The sequence below is a fragment of the Alligator mississippiensis genome, chromosome 1 (genome assembly GCF_030867095.1).
Source record: "Alligator mississippiensis isolate rAllMis1 chromosome 1, rAllMis1, whole genome shotgun sequence".
In the NCBI taxonomy this organism is placed as follows: Eukaryota; Metazoa; Chordata; order Crocodylia; family Alligatoridae; genus Alligator; species Alligator mississippiensis.
In genome coordinates this window covers 67,324,780-67,349,137 of record NC_081824.1, presented here as the reverse complement: position 1 = coordinate 67,349,137, position 24,358 = coordinate 67,324,780, and the positions used below count along the sequence as shown (strand labels likewise).

Here is a 24,358-nt window from a genome sequence, read left to right as displayed (position 1 = left end):
CTGCCTGTGCCTCCTGCCACACTTGTGCTACTGCAGACCAGATCTGAAAAACTTCTCCATACTGCCATGAGCGGTTTTCCCCAGCTTGCCCCAAGGGAAGAGGGTGTCTAATCCCAGTGGGGCAGCCTCTGTCACGTGCACTGCATCCTTCCCTCTCCTACCCATGGTGCTGGGACCATGTGGGGCCTGGCCCAGCCCTGAGGTGGGACTAAATGCACAGCTGGCTCAGCCCAAGAAGGCATTGTGGCAGCTGAAGCAGGCGGTGCTAGGTCTGAGGGGTCACCACCAGCCCCTTGCATGAGGATTGAAGCCCTGCATTTCTGACAGCTGGTAATAGTTGCAGCCCTAACACTCCCCACAGGATCCCTGCAGTGCCGCTGCCCCTCAGGAACGCCCTGTGGCTGTGTTCTCCATGCAAGGGGCCAGCAGTGACCCCTCAGACCTAGCATTGTCTACTCCAGATGCCTTGGTGCTTCCTCTGGCCAAGCCAGCCACGCACTCAGCCCCACCTCAGAGCTGGGCCAGGCCTCGTGTGGCTCCAGCATCATGAGCAGGAGGGAGAAGGATGCAGTGTGCCTGAAGGAGGCTTCCCTGTTGGGACCAGACCCTTTCCACCTCTTGAAGAAGAAAGTTTGCTCCAGTGTTTGCGTGTTGTAATGCTGATTTATGGGATTGCCAGGCATGCACAGTTACTGTATTGTCTCGAAGCCACCAGAAGGAGTGAACTCCTGTTCTGTTGGCCCACTTTGCCAGCTTGGGCATGTGCAACTGAGAGAATGTGTGAGACGGGAAAGATGTGTGTCTGTTTGGAGGTAAAGGCGAATGACAAGGTGTGATCAACAAGTGACTGTATCTTGTAAAAGAGTGGTTTGAGTGATGTGATTGGATCTGATACAACTGGCATTGAGTGACAGGACATTCACCTCAGGAGACTGGCTGTTAAGAGTGGTGCAATTCTTACATATAAAAGTCTAGATTTTGGTGCTGGACTGTGAATGTTAAAGTCTGTCTGTGAGTGTGCAGGAGTGTGGGTGTGTGAGAGGACCTTGTGAGGATCTGTCTGTTTTTGTGGTATCTTTGGGTGCATCTACATGGAAGCTATGACGATATCATTACTGCACCATGATTTAGTACCTTTTGGAAGTACTAAATCATGGTGCAGTAACAACCCATACTGTGCTGTACAAATGGTGCATGGTTATTTTTTGCAACTACTTTGCCATGATGGCATGCTATACTGGGGTAGCATGTTGCTATGGTGAAGTAGCTGCTGGTCACATGTAAATGCCCATGTATACTATGTCGTTATAGTGCACTGCTACGGCAACATAGCACCACTTGTAGATGTGCTCTTTGAGTGTGAAGGGGTTTGTATGGTGAACAATGGGTTCTTGAATGTGTTTGTTTCCACTGGGGTATTGTGATTCGGCTCTGTGAGCAGAGATGGGATTGCAAGCATTAGTGAGGCTGGTAGCTCATCCTGTGGAGGGAGCAAGACACTGACCACTATCGCCTGATCTCCTGCATTGGTTTCCTGGAACCTCCCGTTTTTGCCTGATTTGGATTGGCTTCTTCTTCACTTTGGTTACTGGGTTGACTTTGATTTTGCTTACTGCTCATCTATTTTAATATTGGTAGAGTATAGACTGTATTTGTGTGTTTCCTGTGTTTGTATTTGTTAAATCATTGTTACAGTTGTCATCTCTTACCTCCGTAAATATTCCTTATTGCCTGTTCAGCAGATCTGTTCTTATTTTTAACTTTTAAACCTGATTCCCTGTGTGTGTCAGTGATAAACAACTCAGCAAAAATCAACACTGGCACATCAACATCTTAGTGTGCTGGTTGCCCTTGCTGAGACTGAGCCTGACACTAACCTACCATTATTGCTCACTATCCCCAGCAGGCTCTTTTTTCAAATGTATTTGTTCCTGCTACACCCTGAGGCGAGCTGGGGAGAGGCTTGCCTGGAAGCATGGAGGAGCCTTCCATGTCCAGGCCAGAGTGGCACAAGCGCAGCAGGAGACACAGGCAGCCCGTTGCCCTGCCCAGGTCCTGTTGCTGCAGGGGGACTGGGCAGACCCACTGTACAGCCCAGAGTCTTTCTGCTGCAACAGGCAAGTCCTGCCTGACCCCCATGGTGGGCCCTGCACATCTCTCCTTTCCAATGGCAGTGTGATCCAGGTACAAGAGAGACCTGCAGCCACAGCTCCTGCCCATGGGGGCAAAGGGAAGCTGCAGCTCAGCACCTAAGCAGTGTCCCCTGGTGGCTCAGCTGTGCCGGTTGCCTCCTGCCTGTAGATCCCTGCCAGTGGCCTGGGGCCCACGCAGTTCCAGGGGCACTGTGAAGATGTAAGGGACTGGGGCTATTCCTGTTGGAGGTTACTAAACGGTAAGCAGCGAGTGCATCTACACGAGATGCTAAATGTGCAATAGACTAATTCTACTGCATATTAGCATGTCACAGCAAAATCTGTACTAATGCATGCTAGAATTAGTCTACTGTACATTAGCATCACCAAAAAAACCCAAAACAAGTGCCAATTATGGGACATTAAGTCAGTACCGCTATTACAGGTACTAACTTAATGTGCTATAATTATGGTGCATTAATAAATGTGTAGAACTGCCCAGTAAGTGGTATATGGTATCAATATAATCTCTGTTTAACCATTTACATCCTTAGTGTCAACCCTTATGAGAGAAAATCTCTTGCAAGAAAGAACGTTTGTATGCTCCTCTCCTGGTTTGCTCCATACGTGGAGTGAAGGAGAAAAGCAAAGTCCCTCACCTGTTCTCCAGTCTGAGGAAGAGTTGGGGAGCTTTGTGGACTGGAAAGAATCAGCTGACTTTGCCCCCCATTCCCCACTCCCCACATTGGGGTCCCTTGTCTGGGGAACAGGTCGGGGAGTTCCCACAGTTCCCTCCACTGTGCTCTTGGAGACTGGTCCCGAGGAGAGGGAGCATACAGGCAGCTGCCTGTTCTCCTTTGCTCTCTGCATCTTCCCAAGATGAGGGTGAACCTGGTCTGGGGAAGTCACGGGGAATCCTTCCCCACTGCACCACTACCCACAGGAAACAGGAGAAGTGGAGCAGCTACTGTTCTTCAAGACTTGCATTGGTGAAAATTTCTGAGAAATGAGTGCCTATTCATGGTCTAAATGACGGTTCAATGATTTTCACAGCATAGTGTGTGACATGAACACTACAGGAATTTCAGACAATCTAAAGCTAAAGTTCTTATTACTTGACTTATTGCCATTCTAACACTAAAGTTCATTTTCCTGCATTTAATATTCTATATCACTTTGGAATGACATCTACTAGCTGTAATTCTAATTTTGCATAGACTTAAATGAAAAATAGCATATAAGCAGAAAGTCCTTTTTGTAAATTATAATCACTAACAGACCTCAAATACACACATCTTTGCCAAAATGGGAAAGATTTAACCAGCAGCTCCTTAAGTAGCTTAGTGACTTATATAAGGTGGTTCTGACTCTAATTCTGTAGAGAAACAGAGAAATGCTGATGAGCTTCAGTACTTAAATATACATAAATTATCACAAATATATGCTATTCATTTATCCGAATCTTGAGAATAAATCACTATAAATGGTTCACGGTTACACAATCCCTGCCCCAGAGAAAAACTTCATTTACGTCCAAGTGTTTATAGACACAAAGCTCACAATTTAAACTATATATTTTTGTATCTGAATACACTCTAAGCCAATTCCAACTATATATTGGCACGCACTTATGGAATCTGCAATAGGTTACAAGAAAGAATAGATTAATCTTTGTAGGAATAGAAATCTGCTATAGGAATACATTCTGACAGACAAGACACAAAGAAAAAACCTTCTACTACAGAAATAATGTATGAGTTCCTAAATCATGTTATTTCATTAAGTCCATGTTACAGTGGTGAAAGCTTTTTGTTAGGTATTTGGGATACAATCCCTTGCCTTAAAGCTGAAAACAAACAAAACAAAAGCAGGCAGCATGACTTTCCCTCACACCAGGAGGATAACACAGCCCCCAAAGCATAACTTAGTATAGGCTAGAAGTAAGGAGGTTGGAAAGGACACAGAGGTTTAATAAGCTTACCTGGAGGATAGTAATGCCAATCTACAGAGATTTAGAGGAACTAGTAAACACCTAAGGTGAAAAAAGTGGACAAAATAACCTTCAAAAAATTCTATCTGAAAATTGTGCACACTCCTGAGTTACTTGCTTAAGAAAAGGAATAAGAGGTATTTGTTTTTTATATAAGAATTTTACAAGATGCTTGGATTTTTATATTTTATGTGAAAGCATCAGGTCATCACATGGGTCATCACATGGTAAAAGTCCATTCATGAGCCATGCCTTACTCTCTGCCCCAGGATCCCATAAGTCTAATTCTGGCTCTGCTTGAAGGAGGGACATTTTTTTTCTTTAAAGAATATTCTATTTGTATTTACATTTTTAGGCAAACATTTCCTATAGGAAATGCCTAATTTCAGGTATCCAAATCCATATTTAGGAACGCTGAATATGTGGCCTTTATGGGGTACTACAGTATATTTTTTTTATGGCTTTGTCCAGCCTCATTTCCAATGTCTCTAGCAATGAGACTCTCAAGAGTTATGAGAAGTTGTCTTAGTGTTTCCTTGCCAGTATATCCTTGCCAGTGGCCGCACTATGATGTCTGCCAGTTCCTTAAGCACTCTTGGGTGCAATCTGTCTGGACCAGCTGATTTGTGTCCAGGTGTTCCTTCACAAGGTCCATGACAATGACGGGTGTATATTCACCCTCACCCTAGCTATCCCACATCATGTTAGGTAGGGTGGTCCCTACAGGCTTTGGAAAAACTGACACGAAGTAATCATTAAGCAGGTTGGCTTTTTCCTGGGTGTTGGTTGTCAGCTGTCCCATTGAGTTTAGCAGGGGTCCCATGTTACCCTTTTCTTCCAACTCCCCACATATTTGAAAAAGGACTTCTTATTGTCCTTGATTCATGTAGCCAGTTGGAGTTCAGTTACAGCCTTAGCTTTCCTGATTTACTCCCTATAGGCGCGGATCAACGCAGAATACTCTTCCTTAGTGGTGTTTCCTGTCTTCCATCCTTATAAGCCTCTCTTTTTAGACGCAGGAGGTCCACGAATTCCCTGTTGAGTTAAGGGGATTGCTGTACCCTTTTACTACCTTTCCCTTGATGGACACCCCTTATGCTTCTAAGATCGCTCCCTTAAGGAGCAACCATTCATCATGAACTCCCTTCCCTTGCAAGTAATGGCCTCTCAGGGCCTTGACAACAAGCCTCCTCTCCTTACAACTTTTCTCTCTCCATTTATAATACTCTAGATAATTATTTTCTTCCTACATCCCGGTGACCTTCTGAGGTATTAAATTCACTACTTGTAAAGAGCTCTGATATTTACTACTTGTAAAGACCTTGCAGGAGAAGCTGAGAGGAGCAACCAGGCACACGTGGGGCGCCACGCACACATGTGCCCCCTAACCTTACCAGTGGTGACTGAGACAGCAGAGGTAGTGGCAGGGGCAGCAGCAGCTGATCCCCTGAAGGTAAGTGAGGTAGAGGAACTGGCGCAGCTATGGAGGATCTGGAGGGGGATGATTATACGATAGAATGGGTAGCAAACTGGCTCAGGGGTCGCACTCAGAGGGTGGTAGTGGATGGGTCAGTGTCATCCTGGAAAGATGTGTGCAGTGGAGTCCCTCAGGGCTCAGTTCTGGGGCCGATGCTGTTCAGCATCTTAATCAGTGATCTGGACAAGGGGGTGGGAAACACCCTGTTCAAATTCACGTATAACACAATAATATGGGATGAAGCTAACACCCTGGAGAGGAGGAACCAGATGCAGGCTGACCTCAACAGGTTGGGGAAGTGCACAGAGAGCAAAAGAATGCAATTCAATAAGGACAAGTGCAAGGTGCTGCATCAAGGGAGGAAGAACTGCCATCATACCTATAGGCTGGGGGACGACCTTCTCAGCACCACTGAGGCAGAAAGAGATCTTGGAGTAACTGTTGACTCCAGGATGAACATGAGTCATCAATTTTATGAAGTAGTCGGCAGAGCCAATCGCACCCTGTCATGCATCCATAGGTGCTTTACAAACAGGTCCAGGGAGGTGATTCTCCCTCTCTACATGTCACTGGTTAGGCCACAGCTGGAGTACTGTGTCCAGTTCTGGACACTGCAGTTCAAGCGGGATGCGGACAACCTGGAGAGAATCCAAAGAAGAGCCACTCGTCTGATTGGAGGCCTGCAGGGAAGGCCCTACGAGGAAAGGCTGAGGGACCATAACCTCTTCAGCTTCTCCAAGAGAAGGCTGAGAGGGGACCTTGTGGCAGTGTACAAATTCATAAGAGGAGAGCAACATGAAGTAGGCAATGATCTGTTTACCAGGCCCTCCCCCGGAACAACAAGGAACAATGACCATAAGCAATTGGAGAGAAGTTTTAGACTGGACATTACAAAAAAGTTCTTTAAGATCAGGGTTGCCAGGATCGGGAACGGGCTTCCAAGAGAGGTGGTGCTCACCCCATCCTTCTGGGTCTTCAAGAGGAGACTAGACAGGCACCTGGCTGGGATCACATGATCCCAGGTTTGGAGACCTTTTTCTTGTCTACCAGGGCAAGGAGATCAGACTAGATGGCCCACTGAGGTCCCTTCCAACCCTAGAATCTATGAATCTATATCTTTTGGACCTGATGGGGCTGTAAATAAGGTTACATGCAACTCACAGCAAGGTGTATCCAAGTCCTGCTATAAAATCTCTGTATTGCCAGGCACTCTGGTGCCCCAGCTTAATCTGCAGTCAAGAAAAAGAGTGCTGCAGCTGTGTACACACATTCAGTAAGACCCTTATGACCATTAAAATTAAACCTCAAGAAAAGTTTCTATCTTCTTTAATCTGCAGGCCAGTGATTCTCAACCAGGGTGCTATGAGATCTTTTCAAGTGTTCCTGGGGTGTCACACACTGTTAAGTGTGCTAGCTAACATGATTCACAAGATAAAACTAGAGATCTGAAATAGGAATCCATAGTGTAAAAAATATTCTGATCTACTGTGGTCTTTCTGAGATCTTTGCAGAAGAATTCCTGTATTTCTTTTCTGTAGTCAAAAAACAAGTGAAAACCAAGAGCTGGCATTTTCTGAAGGATGCTTTGAGTCCATTGAGGGGTGTTCTGCATCTAAAAAGGTTAAGAACTGCTGCTGTAGGCATTTAAACATTGGTAAATGATCTGAATTCTCCCAAACTCTGCCAGTTTGCCATACTTTGCAGCAAACAACACTGTAATTACTAGTAATCTTGTTTTAAACCTATAATCGCAATATTTTAATCACTGTTTGAGTAAACAGTAATAATTAAATACTAAGCAAAAAGTGCCCCTGAAAGATATTAGGTGCATGATAATTAGTCATGCAAATACCATCACTGATGCTACACTAAACATATTCTTTTACATTTGAAGCTGAAAATGAAGCTAAGTAAAAATAAATATATAAACTTTAAGATTTTTTCCCTCTGAAGTATTACTGAAATAACACTAGGGATATTACTAGTTATATCCTATTTAAGTCCTCCCCAGAAATTTGGCAGCTGTTCTCAAGATTAACTTCCAATACACTACTGTTAACTAATTCATTAACGTTAAGGCCAAATGTTAACTATGAACAAACCACTTAAATGTACCAACAAGTGTTTCCAAAGAAAAGCTAAAATAAGTTACAAGTAAGTCACATATTGTGGTGGAATCAAAAAATAAGAGTACACAAAAATAATGTGACAGAGAGCTGACCAAATGGTTACCATAAAGTTACCATAAAGAGGAGGTGAATTTCCAATTCATAAGACTGCCTTTTCCTGAAACTTCCTGATTCAATTAACTCCAGCTAATACAGACTTCTTTTTTTTTGTAAGTCCACCTGTTCTCTACTCTCATCCATCTACCTAATCCCCACAACCAAATATGGAAACTATGGATAACACTGATTATCAAGAATCCCTTGACAGCCACACAAATCTCCAGTCTTTCTTTATTTTCTATTCTGTTGGTTCCTCTGATCAGTTATAAAGTTTCCCAGTCTTTAGCAATACAAAGAGTAAACAGCTGAAGGATCATGAACAGAGGAATTTATATTATTTGGCTCTATCTTGCTCCACTTTTGATGCCTGAAGCACAGAACACTTGGAATACTGATTAAAGCCATAGATTCACAGATGCTAGGGTTGGAAGGGACCTCAACAGATCAAGTCCAACTCCCTGCCTAGGCAGGAAAGAGTGCTGGGGTCAAATGACCCCAGCCAGATGCCTATCCGGCCTTCTCTTAAAGACCCCCCAAGGTAGGGGAGACCACCATGTCAACTTACAAAGCAACAATAAAATCTAATGAAAACATCTTGAAATTACTGCCTAATCCTGGAAAGACTTCTACAAATGATTCCCTTCTGCAAATGCTTTCTCCTTCCTACCAGAAAAATATACAGCATGGTATTTGGACCCTTCTTATTTCACTAGGATTACTATTGTTTCCACTTTAAGTTAAGTCCCACAACACCACAGAGTAGAAAAGGGGAGTTCAGAGGCAGATAATGAAAGTAATCTATCATGGAAGACCTTGCATAAGAAGATATATTAGGACTGTTTCATCCGGAGAAGACAAATAATAGCAAGGAACTTGACAGAAGAAAAGAAAATGATGAAAGATGTAGGTGAGGTGGTATCTACATTCCAACCTTCCATCATAATATTATGGAGCTCATAATATAATGGAGCTAAGGACACTGAATTCCTATATTGGTTTCTTATTGACTTTGGCCTAGTTAAAATATGGATTTTCAAATTTCAGCAGGCTGGGTCTCCTGATGGTATAAGTTAATGTTGTTTGATAGACTTCAGTGTAAGTATGCATGTTTACACTAGCTGAGAACATGATGCTACATCAGTGGTTGGCAACCCTTTCAGAGGTAGTCAGGTGCTAGGACATGACTGCTGCTGCCATTCTCCACAATATAGTAAGAGCTCCCCTGGCCACTGCTTCTCCCTATGACAGCATGATAAGAGCTCCTGTGGCTGTCTCTTGTCCCTGCAGTGGTATGGGAGAGCAACTACTACCGAAGCCCTCTGCTACCAAATGCTACCAAAGCTCCTGCTCTGTTGTCCAGATCAAATGGCTCTGTGAGCCATAGGTTGCTGACTCCTGTGTTGCATTGTTAACTTGGAAAAAGAAAAAATCATTGCATGTACTTAACAAGACCATGACAATGTCCCTTACCACTGCATGCCCAAATGCTTGGCTGACATCTCTCCCTACTACAAAACTGGTCCAATGAAATATATCACTAAGCAAATCTTGCTTTCCTATACCTTCCAACAGAAGTGGGTGAGATCTGTTTTATTCTACCCGAAGTGTACTAGTTGTAGAATAAACTCTAAATCTGAGATTAAGAGAATACTGCATTTATATGCATGCACATAAATCCATACTCAACTTTACAAAATGTGGGTGAGCATTCCTAAAACTTAATCTATAAACAGAAACCAAAAAAGGTGTGCTTTATAACAGAACCTCTCAATACACAGCAAATATTCAACTTCAAAAACTTCCAATTGATAATGCTCTTATTCTAAACTGTATATTTGGATATTCATGGTAACAGGCAGGTGCTTAAACTTACCCTATTGATATTGCTGTTGCTTAAAATAATCTGAATTAGTTTTTTCTTAAATTCGTGTAGCTTCTTGAAACACTTTTTCAGAACATGATTAGATAATTTAGAATCAGTTATTAAACTGCTCAAAACACAAATTGCCTCAGTCATAAAATGTGTGACTGGAAGTTTAGGATTGTTGTAGTAAATAATCAGGCCATCAAGCAACTGAGACACAGAATCTGATACTGTGGAGTAGTTGTTTTCAAGCTTTGTAAAATCAGCTTGAAAACTTCCTGCTTCTGTCAGTTTTCTTAGTTCAAGTAGATGCTGCAAAAACTGCATATGAGCAGCGAGAGTTTTTTCCTTGTCAGTACAATATGGAGTCAATTTAGGAAGTATTTCAGAACAAAATTTAGAAGATGAAGTGTTACAACTAAGCTCAGAGTCCAGAAAAGTATGTGATAAGTCTAAAGTATCAAATGTATAGTCACTAGATACATCACACCCAGAATCTTCTAGCTGGCTTGGATTTATAGAGTTTATAAACTCCTGATCCGGCGACATTTCAGTAAAGGCATCTGGATTCCCTGAAACACAAACATGAAAGTTACATTTGTATTTTTAAGATGCTTACACATAGAATGCATCTATTTTCTTATTCTTTTTTGTTATTTAAAACTTCCCTGCAATAACATGGATTAAGCAGTTATTTCCCTCTAATCCATACGAACATGACTGGAATTTAAAATAAATTTTAATAAAAGGTAGAGCTCTTTAAAACCAACATACATTTATAAATCTCTGGCGTAAACAGGTCATCCAATGAGTATCTCAGATAAAAGCCTATATACACCTTATGAAGTGTAGTCTGAATATGTTCTTCAATAGTTGGAAGGTTCAAAAACTTCATACACATTATTATAACAGGCTTAAAATAGGACCTACACTTCTATGAGTTTCAAACCTAAAAAATGTATGCTACTTTCCATATCACACCAGTTTTCCCTCCTAAAGGTTAGGGTGGATTTTTTATGGGCAATTAACATAATTGTATCAACTAATCTCTTTGCAATATTTTCTACAGTAAAATATACCTCACAGAGAACTTTTTTTTTTATAATTTAACTGGAGCAAATTTGCATGTTCATTTGCTCCTTCCTACATTCTAGAATAGATGACAGTTCATAGGCATAATGTGTCTAATGCAGGGGTTGGCAATTATTTGGGCTCATGGGCCACATAGGGAGTTTTGGAGAGCTGCCACAGGCTGGGTTAGTACCACCCCCTGCATCATAGGGGTGGTACTATACCTCTCTATGTAGGATGGGGCCACAGGCAGAGGGAAGCTGGCATGGGAGAGGCGGACTGGCATGGCCAGCAGTGGCCCAGAGGCAGTGCTAGTGGAGGCAGCAGTGGTGGTAGGGAGATGCTGCAGAGCCGCCCTAAGCAGGCTCTGGGTTCTGCTTTTTCCCACTGCTGCTGCCACTCATAGTGGCCAAGGCAGGTGCGTCCAGAGTGGGCACTGCAGGGACCCTGACCCCCCACATGCGGCAGGCTGGGGCCAGGGCCGGCGTTGTACTCTCAGCCCAGGGCTTGGGCCCTGTCCATGCTGGTTTACATGGGGCCAAGTCCACAGATGGCAGAAGCCAGAAGGAACTTCCTCCATCGTCACCACCTCCACTGTCTCCACTCCTGGGCCTCTGCCACCGCCAGAGGTGCCTCCAGGCTGCCCATCTACTCCAAGGAGGGGCTGGAGCTGTTCTCTAGCTTTGGCAGCAGCAACCTGAGCACAAAGGCAGTGGCGACAGTAGCAGTTCCTTGGAGACCAGTGCGGCAGGGCCCAAGCCCCAGGCTGAGCTCATGATCCCAGTCCTGGCCCGTCCTGCCTGGTGGGGTTGGGGTCCGTGCAGCACCCACTTCAAACCCGCCTGCCCCAGCCATGATGAGCAGCAGTGGGAAAAAGAGGGAGCCAGAGCCCACAATGGGGCTGCCACCACCGCTCATCATGGCCAGAGTGAGCAGGTCTTGAGTGAGTGCTGCAGGGACTCCAACCCCCTAAGTAAGGCAGGCCAGGGCTGCGTGCTCAGCCCAGGGCTAAGGCCGTGCCCACATGGGTCCCGGCCAGTGTCCATTAGGCCAGGGCCGGGGCCAGCAGTGGCCAAAAGAAGCCACTACTGCCGTCGGGGCTGCCAGGAAATGGAATCCAGCCCTGGAGCTGCCCCAGCACCTCTGCGTGCCCAGGGGTGGTGGAACGTGCCATAGGATGGATGAAGCCTGAGTCAGGCAGGACTGAGGGACCCACTGTAGGCCAGACAAAGTCCCTGCAGCCTGCAGGCCATATTTTGCCTACCCCTGGTCTAAGGGCATGAGTACATTTTCATGTGATAAACTAAGCCAGTGCTTTTTAATCTGTGGTCTGTGGACCCCTGAGGGTCCACAGCCTATATCTATAGGTTCTGCAAAAAATGACTACAATTAATCTAATGTATGTGAAGTGAATGTGTGAATACCCCAACTTACAATTCAAAGGGGTTCACACCTCCATTTGAATTTTATAAAAGTGGTCCACACCTCCATTCAAAAATTTTTAGGAGTCTGCAAAAGAAAAAGGCTTGAAAACCACTGAACTACACTATTTGCAGTATACCAGCTACTCCACAGCAACTGCCTATATGTTAGTCTATATTAAATGCAAGTTAAATCTCCCTTCAAAGAAAGAAGGATAGGTGAGATACAGTATATTAGCTACTTTGAGGTAAATACAAGGTAAATCAACACAGTAACGTGTTCATGCAGCCATGCCCTAAGCATGCATTCGGTTACAAGTAGTAATAGAAAAAAACAGCAAATTTATGGATTTGTCAATACATGGAAAATGAATAGCATTCTAAAATTCAGTAACATATTTTTAAAATCACTTTATCCTGCTCTTATAACCACATTGTTAAAGATATTTAGGTTTAACACCATCAATGGGACACACAATTTTAATTTAAATACCTTAAAAATCTTACCCTAACTCTGGACACAATTGTATACCTGCTTCTAGCTGAAATAAAAGGAAACATTCCATTTGGGGGGAAAAGAGGAGAAGGAGAATAGAAATACATTTTTAGAATGAGTTATAAATGTAACTACTATTATCACATGTAACTACTAGGGCACATCTACATGAGATGTTTACCGCGGAGTTGCTCAATTAGCAGTAAAGTCTACACATATCATGTATGGCCCTATTAGGCCACAGTAAACTAATTAAATCCACCATACAAATTCTATCCTGCAGAGGCATTCTTTATCATGCAGCAACCCATGTGTAGATGCAGAGGAGCTGGCTAGCTTCATACTGTAGCACCCTTGTGCCCCATCCAACCCCTCCTCAGCAAGTTAAGCCAGTGTGGAACAGCCCCAGGCTGGCAAGCTGACCCCCCAACCCCTCTGTCAGCTGGGGCTGCTCTGCTTCAGCTCATCATGCTGCTGTCCCAGGTGCACGTTAATGCTGTCCCCGGGAGCAATAAATACTGGCACGAACTATTCTGGAATGTATTGCTATGTGCTATTTACATGTGTAGATGTACCCAGTACATATGAAACCTTTCATATTTGGTAAATGCTCTTAAGTGGGGAGTGTCTGCATGTTAAGGCAGGAAAAGATGAGCTAATTACCCTTGAAGAGTGTCAGAGATCATTCTCTTCAGGGAAGGATTATCTCCAACTGGTGTTAGGGAGTCTGCTCCACAAAGCCAATGCCAACAATTTGTAGTCCTCATGTATGCCAGAAAGCACTACTCTCAGCCCTGTCACATGGACCAGCTATCATTCAGAAGTCTACTATCCTGAGATGACAGCTGTGGATGGCTAGGTGAGTGGGGAGGGAGAAAAGGGGGCAAGGAAATGGGGAGAGGGGAAAGAAAGGAAAGAGGAAAGGGCAGGGGAAAGGGGGGAGGGTGGGGGGTAGGAGCCCAGCAGTGTCTGGATCCTGGTGAGACCCAATCCTGACGTGCAGGGTATGATGTGAGCCTGATCAGGGCAGACAAGCCCAGTAGGGCCCCATGCCAGGATATGTGAGCCAGTGCAGGCCAGATTGGGGCAGGGAGGATCCTGGAATAGGACAGCCTGTACTACCACTGGAGATTCAGCAAGATGGGAAGGCGTGGAGCAGATTTGACAGCTACTAGCCATGCCTCTGCTTGCCAGCCTTCTGGGGCAGGGGTGGGCAATTATTTCGGGTGGAGCCGCTTACCCAGTTTTGGCAAGCTGTCAAGGGCCGCATGGATAGCCCCGCTCCTTGACAGGTGCCCCACCCCCTGGTCACTATCTTGGGACCAATGTCCCAATGCCATGGGACCAATGTCCCAGGGCCAGCACCAGTGGAGCTCAAAGCAGGGCACAGGCTAGCAGGGGTCTCTGGAGCTGGGCTGGGCTGCTCTAGCAGGGAGAGTGGTGAGCTGGCCCGGCTCCATAGAGCCCCTGACGACTGGGACCCCGTGCTCCTGCCACCCTGCTCTGGGCCCTGCCAGCACTGGCCCTGGGACACCGGTGTGGGCCCTGTGCTCCCACTGGCTCCTGTACCTGCTCACTCCCAGTGCCTCCCCAGCCCCGCAGTACAGGCAGGGGGCACAGCCCCAAACCCCTGCTCCCTGGCAGGGAAGGAGCTGGTGCGGAATGTGGGGAAAAGTGGCCCCTCCCCTGCCCCGTGGCCAGCGCTCCCTGCTGCAGCCACTCACAGCCCACGCAGGGCAGTCCTGAGCAGGCACAAGCAGCCCCAGGCGGGCTGCAAGCAGCTGCAGTCCAGAGCACCAGGCACAGGGTGGGCAAGGGGCTGCTTTTCCCCGTGCTCAGCTTTTCCCCAGGCTCCTTCCGTGCCCGGGGTCCTCCCCGCCCTCCCCTTTCCTGAGTTTCTGGCTGGGGCAGCCACATGGTCCCGGGCCAGAAGCTCCTGCTGGGAATTCCAGCTGGAGGGGTGGGGCTGGGCGGGCCCAGCTGTTGAAGGAGCCCTCCAGGGCTTCCCCTGGGTCCTACTGCCCTTGGTTCCTGTCATTTTTGACAGGAACCAAGAGCAGAAAAATGTTAATTTTCTAAATTTTTTAGGGGCCCTGCAGGCTGGATAGAATGGCCTCACAAGCCGTATCTGGCCCGTGGCCCATATTTTGCCGCCCCCGTTCTACAGGCTAGTCAGAGTTGTGCATACCAGAGAGGGTATTAACTCTTAATGTGTGACTATTCACAGTGAGTGCTAACTTTAACACTGTCCAACATTCCTTAGAGTTAGCACAAGTAATTGTAACGTGTAACAACTACACCTGTATAGGCTCCACTCTTCAGTCTAGTAGAAGATGAAAGACACTGCTAGTCTGAAATGTTGCTGATAGATGCAGGTTCTCTATCTACAAGACTCGAAGCCATTTTAGAAAGTCATTAAAAAAGAAAAGAAGCAGAAAAAAATTCAGCTGCAATGTCATAACTGCTTTTTTCCTGCTCTACTGTACCAAGGAGTGTTGACAGACACCTTGCTCTGAGGGATTTGCTGCTAACTCAGACTAGATTGCTCTTTAGAAATATCAATGTTTTTGCTGCAATGTTATCCTAAAAAGACTGATCCCAATACTACAGCAAAGATACCTTTCAATCCTGTGTGCTACTGGTGTACAGGGTCTACACAACATAACCTTTTCATATTCCAAGTTCAGCACCCTATGACCATGAAAATACCATGAAAAGTACCATGAAAATCCCTTACAATTTTGATATGGAGTGAAAAATGCCTTGATGTACTATCTGCTGTTAAAGATATACACTCTGCTGTTAAAGAAGTAATTGGTAGGATTTGAAAGAATGAATAATGAACTAGTATAGAACATGAAGAAAAACAAGCATTATTGGCTGTACTTTTATGACAGCTCAAAGTAGAAAAATACTGTAGTTCTAAATGATCAATTAAATTAGATGAAGAGGATTTATCTTCTCTCACATGCATTTTTCATTAGGACTTTGGTAATTCCTTCCCTGCCCCTATATAATTTCTGGTACCGTTAATCATCCTAATGCCTTTTTATTATATAACTTTCCAGAGAATGCTGTGTTGGTGAATGTAACTATTTTGAAAGCAGTATCTGGTATCACAAGAAAGTATTAAGGGCCAACAGATACACTGTCTCACACTGAATGCCTTACAGTCTCACAGAAGACAATGGGACTGCAAGCAGGGTTAACTACAGAGTGATGTTTTTCAGTTTGGCTCTCAGTAAGTAACAAGAAAAAAAAATCTTTTTCAAATTATACTTAAACAATTCCATTTTATAGTCAGATGATAAGGAAGTCTAATAAAGGCAAATTCTATCTTTGGTATCTTAAAATGTGCTTGTAATGACAGAAAATTATTTGTACCTTTTTATTTATACTTTCTTATAATGAGGAAAAATATTTTTACTTAAATATTTCTCCAACCCAACCTGTTTGATCCTGACCCCTACGTAAAGCTATATGAATTGTGTCTGCAATAAGCATCCTTTAATTCAGCATCAATCATTTTCACATATTTAGATCTATTCTCTAATGCTGTAGTCCAGGGGTCAGTAGCCTATAGTCCATGGGCCAGATCCAGGCTGCAAAGAGATTGAATCTGGTCTGCAAAGGTTCAATCTGGACTGTTACTAAAGGTCCACTGATCCCCAGCTGTTGGATCCGGTCCGTATTTTGCTGATGGTGTGCTGGTTGCCCACAGCTATTCTAAGGCTGCTCTTCTTCACTGAAACCCACATCACCATCACTGGCCAGAGGGAAATACTGGCCCATGGCACCAGCTAGGTGGTAAACTGCAGCCCAAATTAGTAAGAGATTGCTGACTCCTGTCTTCATCCAAATATTAATTTCTGATTGTTTAATATTGTGGAAATGGCTAGAAGTCTCAACTGAAATCTCATCCTCGTTGTGCAAGCTACTGCGCGTGCACACACAAATTCACAGTAAGAAAATCCACAGTACAGGTCACAATCAAAATAGAGAAGATAGACAAAAGGATAGGAGGGAAGGCCCAGAGAATGACATGGCCTTGTCCAAGTCTACACAAACAGGAGTAGAACCCAGGGATCCTGATTCAGGGCTCTGTTCACAAGAGCACACTAGCTCAAGATTGTTTCCTGCTCTCTTTTAAATACCATTTTTGATAGCCTATTTCTTCCACGACCATCCAGAACAACAAAAACATGATCTATTTCCCCCCATATTTAAGTAATTAACAAGCAAAAAGTGTATAGATGTTTTGGTCTGGCAGCTGGTGAATGCTGTCTATCTGAACAACAAAGAAAAGCCAAGTTTGTATGGCTACATTAGACTTGAAGACATTTTGATTATTAATGAAAGAAATAATTGAATAGGGAGTACAGGCAGGATTTAACTGATGCAAAATGTATAGGTGAATTCTATCCAGTAGTTCAGTTTCTAAAAATAGACCTGATGCAATCATAGGCCTCAGAAGTAGTGTCCTTACTTCACTGAATCAGAAAAAAACACAATTAAGTCCCAAAAAATCTCTTCTTGAATTCCAGACTAGATAAGTATGTTTAGACCTTCCCAGAGGGTGCCAGGGGACACCTGTGCCAGGAAACTCTTGATGACTGGAGTAACCAGTAATGGGAATAGACTGACATGCCCATCAGGTCGGAGAAATGGGGTTTGCAATATCAAGTTCTACAGACTGGCATATTGATAGTGTTGCCAATAGTTAAACTAAGAGCAGACAAATGAAAACATATTTCCCAAACTCTGACTAGCAATAAGCAGGCATAAATCTCTCACATCTTATTACTCGAACATAAAGGAAAAAACATTCTTGAAAAAAGCTAGACAAAAAAAAATGCCATTGTTTAAGTAAAATAAGGCCTTCTGAGTAGATTCTCTGCTCTCACAAGAAAAGCCTCAAATATTTTTTTTTCCAGTTTCCAATTCTTTGGGTGACTGGGAGGAGGTGAAGGGGGTGTAACAATAACTCCAGTAGCTAGAGAAAGCAAAGCATGGGTTTATATGACTCAGATGCATTTATCTTCCTGCCCAAAATCCTCTGCTGAATGATTAAATGCGTGGAGGAAGAAAAGACATAGAACTGCCTAGCTGAACAAAAAGTCTGAAATATTTCCCTTTTCTACCCTCCAAAAATTCACATCACCTGTACACTGAGATACTCCTGTAAATGAGGGTAATATTTGCCTATGACTAATTCGTGATCACTTCCATATCCAAATTTCTATCCCATGACCAAACAGTTTCCATAAATGCTTATGGATAAGCTCTCTCAAAAGCAGTACATTTACAGACTGATGAATAATTTGTGATTTAACAAAAAAAGGCATGAAGACCACACCTCTTTTTAAAAAAAGGAAGAATCCCTTAAAAGTCTTAGAAGACTCGTGCTAGAAAATACAAAAACAGAAATGCCTTGAGAGGAACCCATAAAATCTGTTATTTCAAGTAACTAAGATCACTAAGTAACAAGTACATCAAAGTCCTCCTAACATCCATACAACTCTTATCAAGTACAAAGAAACACAAAGTTAACTCTGACCCCCAAAATACTATTCTTAAAAAACCAATGACCAATGTAAGAAATCATAAAAAATACACTTCAACAAAAGAAAGATGAAATCAATGTATGTAAACACTGATTTATTGATCATTGCCAGCTTTATGATGTGTTACATTTATTATGTGAACTGTCTGGCAGGAGAGCTATGCTGCTACCCAGCACATCTGCAGGTGGTGGATAGTGGAATGACCTTCAGGGAAGGTTAGTTGCAAAATAAGCAGAGGTAACTGACAAATAAGCAGTCATGGACCAAGCAGCAGCAGCAGCAGCACCATCATGCTGTGGTGGGGACAGCAGATGACAATGCTTTCCCTCCGGAAAAGCCATATATATCTTTTGATGGTGTTGTGACATGATGAGTACAGGTTTCCATTATAATAACCTTGCCCAGCCCCCACCTATGAATCTAGAAGTCCTCAATAGCAGAGCAGGCAGAAGATGTTAGAATCTCAACAGCTGCGAAGGCAAACAAAGGCTGCAGTGGAATGAGAACTCCAATTGTCTTGGCCTCCTTGACATTGGATCAAGGCCCTGTTCTGTCAAGAACTGTGTGGAAACTGATGTGCAGCCACTTCTCCAAAACCAGCTAGTGATGATGGGAGCAGGACTGTGAGGCTGGAAGCCCCTAGTCATGAATCAGCATGAAGGTGGCAGTTGCAAGAAGGACATGTAGCACTTGGATGAGTTAATCAGGAGCACAATTTGGCAACTGTAACTGTGACTAAGCATCCTTCTTCAGTAGCTGTTCAACCCACATGGGAAGGAGGCTAGACAAGGTGCCCTAAACATAGTCACTGCCTTCTCTTTGACTGGATACCGTGTCCAGTGGGATCACATTTACTGCGGTCAAAATCAATGAAAAAAACACATTCAGTTTTGGAACTTGGAACATCAGGACTGTCATGGACAATCCTAATAGTGAACGCCCAGAGCGCCACATCACAACTATGGCTCAAGAACTCAAATGACACAACACTGATGTTGCTAACCTAAGTGAGACCTGGTGAATGGGAGATGGACATCTCAAACAACAAGCAGATGGCTATACCCTCTTCTGGAAGGGTAAACAGGAAGAAGAATGTCAGCTTTACAGAGTTTGTTTGGCAATCAAGAATTAACTCATAAACCAACTCAATGGTTCCCTATTGGAATTAATGAGTGCTTCATGACTCTCTGTCTTAAACTAGCAAAGAGCCAATATGCCACTGTCATCAGTGCATATGCCCTGATTCTTGATGCCACGGACAAAATCAAAGAGAAATTTTATCCCCACATTGATCAAGTCCTTTCTGGTGTTTCAGAAAGAGACAGACTCATTCTTCTTGGCAACTTCAATTCCAGAGGCGGGTACATGAACCTCTCAAACAGAACCATCGGCAAGGAAGGAATGGGAAAGATCAACTCTCATGCATCATTCCCTTGACCAAATGCACAGAACACGGACTCAACATCCCCAATACACTGTTCTGCCAGAAAAACAACCACAAGACATCATGGCAACACCTGCGATCCAAGCATTGGCACTTGATTGACATCTCTTTTTGTACCCAGGATCACAAATATGTCCACATCCCCCATGCTATGTTAGGGGCTGATGATTGCTGGACCAATCACCGATTCATCCATTCAGTTATGTCATTCAAACTAGATCCTAAATGACAGCTGCAGCAGAAGCAATGTTGACAGGTCTTATTCGACCTGGAGGAATGTGGGCAGTGGGGTTCCTCAGGGCTCGGTCCTCGGGCCCGCACTGCCCAACATCTTCATCAGCAGCTTGGACAACGGGGTAAAAAGCACCCTGTTCAAATTCACAGATGACAATAAGATGTGGGGAGAAGTGGGCACACTAGAAGGGAGGAATAGGCTGCGGTAGGACCTGGACAGGTTACAGGGGTGGGCAGATGAGAACAGGATGGGTTTCAACACTGACAAGCACAAGGTACTTTCACCTTGGGAGGAAGAACCAGCAGCATACCTACAGGCTGGGGAACTCACTTCTTGTCAGTGCAGAGGCAGAAAAGGATCTTGGAGTCATTATTGATGCCAAAATGAACATGGGCCGACAGTGTGGGAACGCGGTCAGGAAGGCCAACCGCACCTTGTCGTGCATCCACAGATGCATGTCAAGCAGGTCCAAGGAGGTGATCCTCCCCCTCTATGCAACACTGGTCAGGCCGCAGCTGAAGTACTGTGTCCAGTTCTCGGTGCTGCACTTCAGAAGGGATGTGGACAACATGGAGAGGGTCCAGAGGAGGGCCACCCACATGATCAGGGTCAGCAGGGAAGGCCCTATGAGGAGAGGCTAAGGGACCTGAACCTGTTCAGCCTCCACAAGAAAAGGCTGAGGGGGGATCTAGTGGCCATTTACAAACGAGTCAGGGGGGGCCAGCAAGCATTGGGAGAGTCCCTGTTCCCCCGAGCACTACCAGGAGTGACAAGAAATAATGGTCACAAGCTGGCAGAGGGTAGCTTCAGGCTAGCTATCAGGAGGCGTTACTTCACTGTCAGGGCAGCTAGGATCTGGAACCAACTTCCAAGAGAAGTGGTGCTGGTTCATCCCCTGGGGGTCGGAGGCTGGATGAATATCTTGCTGGGATCGTTTGACCCCAGTACTCTTTCCTGCCATGGTAGGGGGTCAGACTTGATGATCTGATCAGGTCCCTTCTGACCCTACCAACCATGAAACTATGACAGAAGATCAACATTGAAGGATTTAATGACCCAATCAAGCAAAAATTCTTCCACCAGTGCCTCAACAGAAAACTAGAAAATTCCAATAAACAACAATGGTAGAATGTCTGCGGCCCCTGAGGTTTCCTTAAGTCTATAGTCATTAGCACCTGTGAAGAGACACTTGGATTCTCTGCCAGGAAACATTACAACTTGTTTGATGAGAATCACCAGAAAATCCAAGCATTGATTGACCACAAGCTCAAGGCCTCTTGTGCTTGGCAGAATGACATCAACTCTAAGCAAAAGAAATGGAGTCACCAGCAACCAAGGAAGAATTCCAAAGGAGGACCCATAATATGAAGAACAGATGGTGGGAAGATAAGCTGAATGAGATTCAACATCCTGCTGAAATTTATGTTATGTGTGTGTCTTTTCAGTGCCACCAAAGTCATCTACAGTCTGAGCACTCAGGAACCAACCCTCTTGAGGCCAAAGGATGGAGGAGACCTGATCAAGGAAAGGGAAGCCATCAACACCCATTAGAAGGAGCATTTTGAAGAACTTTTAATCAGAAGTGTTGAGAATGTTCTCAACTCCATCCTGTAACACCCAGTCAGAGATGATCTTGGAATCCTTCCAACCGTTGACGAAGTAGGAAAGCCATCAAGGATATGAAGAATTACAAGACACCTCAAGCTGATGGAATCCCTGCCAAAATCTTTAAACAGGAGGGAGACAAGCTCACATCACAGCTCTGTGTCTTCATCGTAAAGATCTGCAATGATGAGAAAATTCCAGATGACCTGAGGGATGCCAAGATTGTGACAATCTTTAAAAAAAGGAAACAAGCCCAAGTGTGGAAATTACAGAGAGATCACCTTGCTGTCTCCACAGGAAAGAACATGTGAGAACCCTCATGATCCATCTCCTTCCACTTGCTGAAGAGTTCCTCCCAGAATCTCACTGTGGGTTTAGGGGATCAAGAGGCACATATGACATGATTTTCACTGCCTGCCAACTGTAGGAAATATGTTGGGAACAATATAAACCTCTCTACATGGCCTTCTTTGACCTCATGAAAGTCTTAGACTGCCAATCATAAAGCACTGTGGAGGATCCTTCTGAAGTACCGATGCCCACTGAAATTAATCATTATTCTTTGCCTGCTCCATAATGGTATGCAAATGACATCAATGAAGAGATCCAACATCACATCAAATGTGCAAGCGTAGCCTTCAGATGCCTGAGGAAATGGGTGTTCAAAGATCGAGCCATCAGAGGTTAACCAAACTAATGGTTTATCAAGCAGTTGTGATCTCCCCTTTTCTGTACAGAGCTGACAAATGCGCAACATAAAGGAGACATCTCAAGCCGCTGCAGAAGTACCATCAGTGCTGCCTGTGGAAGAACCTTCAAATCCAGTGGGAAGATAGACCCACAAACATTCGTGTACTCATGCAAGCAAACATCATGAGTATCAAGGCAATGATCATCCAACATCAACTTCTTTGGGGAGGCCACACCATCTGGATAGCCACCTCCAGATTACTGTAGCAAGTTTTATTCTCCCAATTCAGTCAAGGTGCATATTCAAGAGAAGTTTTAGAGTTTTGTGTTGCTCAAGAGAAAGGCAGAGAAAGCGTTTCAAGGATGTCCTCAAGGCCAACTGAAAAAATGTAACATCAGCTCGTGGGAAACTATCATCCAGGGCCACCCCAAATGAAGGAAGAGTCTGCTGCAAGGGTCTCATTACTCTGAAACCTTATGACAACAAAAGTGACAGCGGCAGAAACAGCATGTTGCAGACCAAATCAAGAACACAGAGTCACCCACCGCACACAGAAACATGTAACCAAGCTACAGCAGAGTGTGTCGAACCTGGATGGGCCTCATCAGTAATTTTGAGATCTACAGATTAAGAAAATCATGGAAGATAATCATCCTTGACTACAAGGGATTGCCGATGATGATGTGAACTCTGCGCTATTTGTTAATGGCTAAATTTCATAAGCACATTAATCATATAGTATAAGATTCCAAAACATATTTAGACAACTAATTTCTATTAAGATCAGTGACTTAGCATATCTGAGTGGATCTGGGTTTTATCACCTAAAGACCATAGACTTTGAATGAAAGTAAGGCTCACAAATGCTTATGTCTATTGTGAATATAAAGCATAGCATACATTTTCAAAAGCACCTTTGTCTTTAGATATGACCCCTGACTTATAATTGCTTGGATCTGTAAAAGGATAGTTAAGCACAATCTCACTGATTAGGATTTTTATGTTTTATTTGCACAGTTTCTGTTTTATAATAAATTAAACTTTACATCATATCTTATAAGGTACATCCTTTTTAAAAGCTCATAGATGGAAGAATTTCAGTTAAGCAGTGAAAAGCTTTAGTTATACATGTATCAAGCTGATAAGAGAGAAACTATATCTCTGAAAAGTAACTGAATAGGGATCAATTTTGGCATAACATTTCCCTGGCAATTATATTAGTTGCTTAGCAATATTTTTATAAATATAATACAGCTTATCATCTGTTAAAGGGGAACCAATTTAGCTTCATGCAACAAGCCTGCACTTTTACCAACAGCTACAGCTTCATAGACGTCACAGTTGGAATCCCCCAATTAAAATTTAGCTCAACTTTTCCTGAAAACACAAATCACTTTCCTGCCTGGGTTAGATCCAATTAAAAGAATTGTGATTAATAATAAAAATACTTACAACAAAACTATAAATACCTATTTAATTTGCAAATCAAAGCCAGTGTCATTTGTCATGCATTCAAAAAAGGAAGGGGGACTGTATAAACCAAAACTATTTAGTTTTTTTTTCCACTGCTGTTAGTCTTTTTTCATACATTTTGAAACATCATAGTCACTGTTCATCAAGTCTTCACTAATTGGAATATTGCCAAGTAAACTTTTCAGGGATGATGAATCAAAACCATTTCAAGAGTTCTGACCCACCCTTTCAACATAGATTTATTATACAAGCCTGTCCATTACACCATCATTCTTTTGAACTATTAAAGTCATTTCAAGTCAAACTGTTAGGTTCAGAGGGAAACTCTCCTTTTAACTTCCAAAAACCTGTATCCATTTAAAACACTACTGCAAGTCTCTTCTTGGAAATATGGTGTGCTTTTGTAAATCTTACTTCTTTCAACTAACTAAATGATTTTTCCCCAGCCCAATTTTTTTGTAGGCAGATCTATGTGCTATACCCAGGCCTATGAACTATTTCAGAACAATCATGCCAATAAAAAGTTTTTTATTGAAGCAACAATTTTTCTCTTAAGAAAGGTTTTCACACATTGCACTGTAAATTTTGCTTTCATGCTCCAGTGCATTTTTATAAACAATTTAGAAAGAAAGTAGAAGAGAATGTGCATCAAGATGCAGGACTGGAA

At 43.6% G+C, this 24,358-nt stretch overlaps 1 protein-coding gene across 2 annotated transcripts in view; it reads right to left on the bottom strand.

Moving 5' to 3' along the window:
• The window catches only part of MEI4 (meiotic double-stranded break formation protein 4), a 183,139-nt gene that overhangs the window by 121,461 nt on the left and 37,320 nt on the right, over window positions 1–24,358 (bottom strand). The window contains exon 3 of one of the 2 annotated variants that reach the window (XM_059731341.1): window positions 8,753–10,263. The exons of the other annotated variant lie outside the window; for it this stretch is intronic. Coding sequence (XP_059587324.1) covers window positions 9,671–10,263 — 593 coding nt within the window. The 3' untranslated portion in view covers window positions 8,753–9,670. Of the gene's footprint in view, window positions 1–8,752; window positions 10,264–24,358 lie in introns of those variants that run through there. 2 annotated transcript variants of the gene reach the window in all.